This window comes from Lytechinus variegatus, chromosome 11 (assembly GCF_018143015.1).
Source record: "Lytechinus variegatus isolate NC3 chromosome 11, Lvar_3.0, whole genome shotgun sequence".
NCBI lineage: Eukaryota > Metazoa > Echinodermata > Echinoidea > Temnopleuroida > Toxopneustidae > Lytechinus > Lytechinus variegatus.
In genome coordinates, this window is record NC_054750.1 from 34,412,678 (window position 1) to 34,421,406 (window position 8,729).

At 33.2% G+C, this 8,729-nt stretch overlaps 1 protein-coding gene across 1 annotated transcript; it reads right to left on the minus strand.

Annotated features, from left to right (window-relative positions):
* Positions 1-1,982: 1,982 nt before the first annotated feature.
* Positions 1,983-6,073, minus strand: LOC121424070 (proteasome assembly chaperone 3-like). Its single transcript, XM_041619654.1, has 3 exons — positions 5,970-6,073; positions 5,277-5,357; positions 1,983-2,134 (listed from the first exon to the last, which is right to left on the minus strand). The coding sequence occupies exons 1-3, from the start codon at positions 6,030-6,032 to the stop codon at positions 1,988-1,990; spliced, it is 291 nt and encodes a 96-aa protein (XP_041475588.1). The 5' UTR covers positions 6,033-6,073; the 3' UTR covers positions 1,983-1,987.
* Positions 6,074-8,729: the final 2,656 nt, after the last annotated feature.

Below are 8,729 nucleotides of genomic sequence, written 5' to 3' on the forward strand. Positions count from 1 at the left end.
GTCATTTACAATTTCCCTTCAGTTTTTACACGAAATTCGTAACATTTGAGTGAGTACTGATGAATTGCAGTTACGTGGTTTGTTATTGCTGCCGAGATCAACTTTAAACGTATTTTTCCACAAAGTAGTGGATAAATGAATGAGCCTTATTGTGTAGAATGACTTCTTTAAGGTAACTGGAGATATAATTTTTATGTCAAAGAACATTAATAAACCCATGACTATGAATTAACCATTTTTGATAATCCAGATATATAACTTCCTTTTTTCTGATTCCTGTTTTATTACAAATGTAAGTCAAAGAAGAGAGAGAGAGAGAGCAGAGAAAATGTCTTGTCCCTGCAGCTGAAGTACGGTGCCTCTCAAGGTAATATAATTCTAATTTATTAATTATATAATGTATGTTTCTTTTGCAAAGAAAGAGGCTCAATGGGAAAATATTTATTTCCGGTTGAGCTAGCGAATTAGGAAATAATGATGTTTCCTATTGTTGGTTACGTGCTTTGCATTCCAAGTATGCAAATCAGTTGGAGAGGCGGGAAAGTTAAACTGTGTGCAGTCATGTAAGAGTAGTTTGAATCATTGACCGTTTTCAGCACGCAGCGGACAAGTCACGCTTCTAAAAAGTCATTTACAATTTCCCTTCAGTTTTTACACGAAATTCGTAACATTTGAGTGAGTACTGATGAATTGCAGTTACGTGGTTTGTTATTGCTGCCGAGATCAACTTTAAACGTATTTTTCCACAAAGTAGTGGATAAATGAATGAGCCTTATTGTGTAGAATGACTTCTTTAAGGTAACTGGAGATATAATTTTTATGTCAAAGAACATTAATAAACCCATGACTATGAATTAACCATTTTTGATAATCCAGATATATAACTTCCTTTTTTCTGATTCCTGTTTTATTACAAATGTAAGTCAAAGAAGAGAGAGAGAGAGAGCAGAGAAAATGTCTTGTCCCTGCAGCTGAAGTACGGTGCCTCTCAAGGTAATATAATTCTAATTTATTAATTATATAATGTATGTTTCTTTTGCAAAGAAAGAGGCTCAATAGGAAAATATTTATTTCCGGTTGAGCTAGCGAATTAGGAAATAATCAGTTCTCTCTTCTGGGACCTGTCTAACAGAGTTGCATTTGATCTGATCAACCACAACTATCGACGGCCAGCAACGTCAACATCTAAAATACATGTTTGTTCATAATATTTTCTATATACTGTATATCTACAATATTTATCATTGTCTTCACAAATCAGTGTGCTTCCTCTTCGTTTGCGAAGGACATTTTTCAGTCATAGGCCCGTATTCTGAAGTCAGGTTTAAAGTTGTGGTTTAAGTATGGAAAGCCAATTGCTACATAAATCACTAATAGTAAAGATATCATAATCAGCTCATTTGGCTCTCGAATCATTCATAATTGTCTAGGAAGTATAAATAGATGATTGTCTTCACCATTGAAGAATCAGGAAAGAGCACAGTGAAAAATTAGAAACATACAACTTAATAAAAATTTTGTCACTTTTGGCTTCCCATAATTTTAGCACAGAGTGAGACCATGGTCTAAATTAAACCTGACTTCAGAATACGGGCCAGAAAAAATTATGACATGGATGGATTTCCATATAGTTGAGGTTGATTGGATCAATCACAACTCTTTGCAAGACAGTGTAATGTTTGGTCTTCAGACAGAACTCTGTATTCAGACCAAACCACAAAATATGGCCATTCTGTCCCATAAGTCACCACATTAGCGTTTTGACAAGGCCTGTTGCAATAGAGTCCACAACAACAAGCTTGGAAGTGCATTCCTTCAAGAATACAATAATTTCATATTACAAGGCCCTGTATAACCTTTTCACTGCCCTTCGTGACCGCGTACTCCAGTGGTTGATGACGGAGGTGTGACACCAATAACCTAACACCTACAACCAGTTCGAACTACCAGTCATCGCTATTCAATGTCTGTCAAGAATACAATAGATTCATATAACATAGTCCTGTATGACCTTCTCAATGCCCTTCATAACTGTCGGTGTGTAGTCCTCCAGTGCTAGACTCAATAGAAGAGGCTTGGAATGGGTCTTTAATACATGTTTGGCAATGTTCCTTGCAAAGACATGCATCACAGGCTGTTAAAAAGAGAAAATTAAGAACAAGACATTTAATAGATGCTCCGGCCTGAAAATATTCATATGTAAATAAATGGAATAAAACTCACAGCACAAAATGCTGAAAATGTCATCAAAACCTGATAACAAATAGCGAAGTTATTGAATTTAAAAGTTAAGCAATATTTTGTGAAAACAGTGATATGCACATCATCATGAATATTCATTAGGTGGGCTGATGATGTCACATCCCCACCTTCATACTAGTATTTGAAATCATAATTGTTCCATCATTTCATACATGTGTGAATGATATGTCTCTCTTATAAAGAAATAAGTTGCAGTAATGAATATCTAATGCACTTAATCAATTTTCAATCCAAAAGTTCATGAAGGAAAAAAATATTGAATAAACCTAATTTCATATCATGAAATACAAAAGAACAAGTGGGGATATGACATCGTTAATTTGCCCATTGGATATTTTATTTGATTCATTGATTTCTGTTTCACAAAATAATTATGATACATATAACATAACAAGGTCAAAAATACTGCAAGACATAATAAAATGTATAAGTAACACAATCTTAGATTTAAGGAAACCAGTTCAATAAATAAAATTACCTAAGATAAAATTTGTTTTAAAAGTAAAACGGAGGGTCTTGCCGAAAAAAATCAAAGCTTGTACAAAAGACAAGCCCCTGACTCAGTTTCATTACAAAATTACGACAACAAAACAATATTGGGTCGTAATGATATATAGAACTTTTGTTCAAATATATATACAAACAATGAATACAAACAATATTCTTGAAGACAAGCCTTGAACTATTTCAACGGAATAATGCAAAACTTTAAAATGTCATAACTTTGTTATTCCTTGTCCGATTTTGATAAAATTTTCAGTGTTTTGTTTGTCTGATTTTTATTTTTCTGTTCAACTCATATTATACTCAGTCTGGAGTATCTCTTTAAATAAAGTCTGCAGGAAAGAAAGTATAACTGCAGGACAAATCGGCAAGGGCAAAGATAGAGGCAAAGATGACAATGTTCTTAGATTTTATATGAATACTCCATGCGCAATTCTCAAAATTTAGTGGGATGTGCGCCCCTTGTGAGCCTGCCACTGATAAAGATGTCTTCAGCTCTTCAAATGTGCATAGAAAATTAAACTTTTATTTCATTATCAAACTCAGAAATAGATTTATCACAGAAATGAATTTGTGAAAGTATGATAATGAAAACATTGCTGTAATCCATTTCAAACCATTTTTATCGAGATTTTCCTGCTTCTGACATGAAAATTCATGCCCATCGCCCGTTCTCTTCACATGCTAACTAATGAGCTAGACTTCATCCCAGTATGATCATCTCATCAATGCTATTGACCGTGTTATATTGTTCATCTCTGAAGAGTGGAGGATTAAAATTGAGAGAATATTGCATTCATTCTCCTTTAATGCCCCCATTACACCTAGTAACAGGGCTGTAATGGGGTTTTGTGTGACAAAGTGACCCCCCCCATCAAAAGCTGGTAGATGCTTCAAGAATGTTAGGGAAATGAAATAATCTTTTCATTCTTTCATGGAACCATGTAGTAAAAGGATAAAAAATACATGTATATGCACACTTAAAGGGGAAGTTCACCCTGAAAAAAACTTTGTTGTGAAAATAGCAGAAAAAATAGTAAAATATGTTGGTGAAGGTTTGAGGAAAATCCGTTAAAGAGTAAGAAAGTTATTAGAGTTCAAAATTTTGGATTTGTGACGTCATAAACGAGCAGCTGCCCCATGTGTTATGTAATATAAAATGTATGAATTTCAAATTTTGTATGGTTCCTGATGACTTAATTTTGTTTTCTTTTCATGATCGGGTATGAAATGATTTGTCTATTGATATACAAAAGTTACAGTGAAAACCATTTTCAATTTTCTGAGAAAATGACATTTCATTGATATTTTACCATTCGCTATGTAGGAATGCTGCTCAATTTTTCTCAAACCTTCGGAAATTTTTATTATTTTTTCTACTATTTTTACAATAAACTTTTTGTCAGGGTGAACTTCCCCTTTAAACGATTAAACTCTAATCAAACTATGCTTTTTTCCACGAAAAACTACTTGTAATAATAATAATATGGTCCATTTATATAGCACATCTACTCTATTTGCAGATTTTTTTATACTCTACTGCACTTGATACTTGGTTGGTATCATATTATTACCCCGGCTGAGCTGAGCCGCCATATAGGTGCTAAAGCATTCAAGGAATAAATCCTACCAGAGGAAAACATGTCATGGCTGGGATTCGAGCCCACGTCTAACGTCCCTCTGATTGAAAAACGAATCATAACCACCAAACAACGATGCCCCCCGGACTTGTAGGACAATGACAAAATGTATGCCTATCAAAATTACTTTAACTTTCATTTATTCATACAGTTATGTACCCGTATAAAAAAAAACACTGTCAAATGGATTATTCTGAAACATCTCAGCAGCAAATGGACCTTGTTTAAAGGACAAGTCCACCCCAACAAAAACTTGATTTGAATAAAAAGAGAAAAATTCAACAAGCATAACACTGAAAATTTCATCAAAATCGGATGTAAAATAAGAAAGTTATGGCATTTTAAAGTTTCGCTTATTTTCAACAAAATGAACGAGCCAGTTACATCCAAATGGGAGAGTTGATGACATCACTCACTCACTATTTCTTTTGTATTTTATTATATGAAATATTGTTATTTTCTCGTCATTGTCATGTGAAATGAAGTTTCATTCCTCCCTGAACACGTGGAATTCCATTATTTTAACATGTTGTGCTTCAGGCAAGGAGGTCCTAATCGTCAAATTCGTAAAAAATGAAATATTGTATAATTCAAACAATAAAAAACAAAAGAAATAGTGAGTGAGTGACATCATTGACTCTCTCATTTGGATGTAACTAGCTCGTTCATATAGCTATTTTGTTGAAAATAAGCGAAAATTTGAAATGTCATAACTTTCTTATTTTACATCCGATTTTAATGAAATTTTCAGCATTGTGCTTGTCTAATTTTTCTCTATTGATTCAAATCAACATTTTTCTGAGGTGGACTTGACCTTTAAGAGGCCAACGTAATAAATGTCAAACTAAAAAAACTTAAAGAAATGTGTACCTCATCATTTCCAAGTAAGACCTGGGTTGAGTATGTTTCTTCCCTCTTGTCTAAGGGGAAATTGTCTCTAGTAACATGTACCTACATACAATGAAAATGCAGAAAAAAGAGTGTAATAGGCAGAATCCATGCTCATGTTGTCAGTCTCTTGTCTCTGTAACTCAGAGTTATGATGAAATAGAAGTAGTTCATACATACAGAGTACAATTGAATTCATTTATGACTTATATAGAAAGTAATTGACATTGTAATTGACAAAAGCAACTGGTAATTGTAATTTAAAAAAAAATAATTTAATTTGAAAAGTAATTGTAATTAAACATTTCTTCAATTACGTAATTGTAATTGAAATTGAAGAGAGTAATTGAGCCGAACTCTGGTGACATCAACTGCAAACGACCTTTCTGAGTTAAGAAAGAAGAGCATATTCTTCATTTTGTAGATAGTTTCAAATTAAATCAAAACAATTTCAAGGAAATGTGGAAAATAGATGGGCAATTCATGGATGTAAAGATGTGAAATGTTTAAATTTCAGAAACTTCCTGGGGAAGGTTTTATTTTATTTTCTTCCCCACCGGCTAACCCAGAACCCTAGCTTATTAAATAAAAGTGCCAAACATTTTCAAAACACAAAGACTCAGCTCCAGATGTCAAAGAGATGACATTTCTGATAATAAACAAAAACCCACTTACCAATGTTCCAAGCTTTTGATACTGGGTAACAATGAGTAACAATCTATCTTCAAATGTTGTCATGGCAACATCAACATGCTTTCCATTAAGTAGAACAGCTCCCTAGATAAAGTAAAAAAAAAGAAGAATATTTTCTAAAGGAAAGCATTACAGACAATTCATATATTCACAGAGTAAATAACAGATTGTAAGACAAGATCTAGAAAATGCTATATGATTTGTACGTAGGCTTAAGTAAAATGCAAATCACATAGAGGATAAAATAACAACCCCTGCCGGATCTTGCCAGGCCTTGCAGACAGTTGATCCACAAAATAAAGAGAATATCTACATTTTCCCTACAAAAAAAAAATTAAAGGTCAAGTCCACCCCAAAAAGTGTAGATTTGAATAAATAGAGAAAAATCACACAAGCATAATGCTGAGAATTTCATCAAAATCGGATGTAAAATGAGAAAGTTATGACATTTGATTTCAAAGTTTCACTTATTTTTCACAAATAAGTGAAACAGTGATATATGCACAACTCAGCCTTATGCAAAAAGATGGCTGATGTCCCTCACTCACTCACTCACTCTTTCTTCTTCTTTTTTTATTGTTTGATTATATGCAGTTTTGATTTTTTACAGATTTTTTTTTTTTTTTTTTTTAAACGTTTTTATTAAGTATAACCATCTCATACACATCACAAACAAGTTTAATAACAATATAAAATAACAATGTACAGTATGGATAAGTTACATTTTGATAAAAAAATACATACAAAACCAACAAAAGGAAAAGAAAAGAAACATAGAAAAGCAATACAGGTCTGTTCGTCTACATTACCCAAAATCTAATAGATTCCATTTTTTAACAAATCTATACATAGAAGTGTCCCTAGATTTGACAATTTTTTACTTTGACTGAACATGAACCATATAGTATCGAACAATGCTAATTCCTCATGCTCAGGGAGGAATTAATTGTTGTTCCACTTGATTATGAAAAATATTTTTTTTTTTTTTTAAATATATGAAAGATATTTCGTGTTTCATAAAAACAATAAAATAGACCCTAGACTAGTCTACAAAAGAAAGTGTGTAGATGACGTCATCGGTAATGTCAGTCTCCTCCGGATGTGCATAGAACTATTTTGTGAAATTAAGCCAAACATTGAAACGTTATAACTTTTATTCATATCAACTTTCTGTTGGGGTGGACTTGTCCTTTAATGTCATTGAGCTTTCATTATTTTCAGTTTCTTTAACATGGTTAAAGGTCAAGTCCATCCCAGGAAAATGCTGACTTGAATAAATAGAAAAAAATAAAACTAGCATAGTGCTAAAAATTTTATCAAAATTGGATGTAAAATAAGTTAAGTCAGTCGATGATGTCCATCACTCACTGTTTCTTTTGTTTTTTATTGTTTGAATCATACAATATTTCATTTTTTATAGATTTGACAATAAGGACCAACTTGACTGAAACATAGCATTAAACAATGCTAATTCCACATGTTCAGGGAGGAATTAATTGTTGTACCATCTGACAATGAGGAGAAAATCAGAGTATTTAATATTTCATATAATAAAATACAAAAGATATAGTGAGTGGATGATGTCATAGTCTCCTCATTTGCATACAAGCCAGGATGTGCATTTTTTATAGGTTGTATTGTAAAATTAAGCAAAGATTTAAGATGTCATAACTTTCTTTTTACATCCAATTTTGATGAAATTTCACTGTTATGCTTGTTGGATTTTTCTCTTTTTATTAAAATCAACTTTTTGTTGGGGAGGATTTGTCCTTTAAACTTGGGTGATTTAATTTACTATATCTATCTGAAAATATTCACTTTAAGTTAACCTTGATGTTGGGCATATACAGTATTGCCCCTAGATCTAGATCCATTCTAGAGCAAAAAAGGCACAATGACAGCCAAAATCACTCATCAGTGACAGTGACATAAATAAATTGCTAAATCAGCAGATCTGCTGCTTGGTTATCATCATCATCAATTTTTTCATCAGCATCATTGTCATACTCATAATAAAAAATGTCAATGAACATGATGAATCATATATATTCACATATATTTGGTACCTGTATTCTTTATTTCACGAATCACGTAGACCCAACTAGATCTACATTAACCCAGGGAGCCCAGGGGCTTACCGTGCATTTGACTATACTCAAGGGACTAGCGTGATTTATGGTCTAAATATTTCTCCAAATGAATTCTGAAAATAGAAATTATGCACTTACCATGATTATATGGATGAAGGTATAACGAGTGGCAGTTTCCTGACATCTGGGCACAAACTGGAACCTCAAAAAACCGATAAGTTCTCTCCTTCAACCCCTGTCTCGATCGGCCATTTTTGTTATGAATCATAACTAACAAAATGGCCGATCGAGATTGGGGTAGGAGAGAACTAGTAGTTTGTGTCCTGATGTCAGGAAACTGCCACTCGTTAGACCTTCATCCATATAATCGTGGTAAGTGCATAATTTCTATTTTCAGAATTCATTTGGAGAATTATTTAGACCATAAATCACGCTAGTCCCGTGAGTATGGTCAAATACACGGTAAGCCCCTGGGCTCCCGCCCGCGGGAGATCCCTGGGATAGATCTAGCCTAGACCCTACATGAACAGAGATGCTCAAGTTCAAAGACCAGCTATGCGTGAGATTTTCTGTGAATCTGAGTGAGATCACAGACATTGTGTACAATGTATATGGGGATAGGCTGTGATAGTTGTGTGTATAAGCTTGTAAC

Coding starts and splice junctions, on each gene's coding strand:
- LOC121424070 (XM_041619654.1), bottom strand. CDS start 6,032: ATGACAACATTTGAAGATAGATTGTTACTCATTGTTACCCAGTATCAA. Junction 5,358..5,969: donor ATCAAAAGCTTGGAACATTG/GTAAGTGGGTTT, acceptor CATTGTATGTAG/GTACATGTTACTAGAGACAA. Junction 2,135..5,276: donor TCTTACTTGGAAATGATGAG/GTACACATTTCT, acceptor TCTTTTTAACAG/CCTGTGATGCATGTCTTTGC.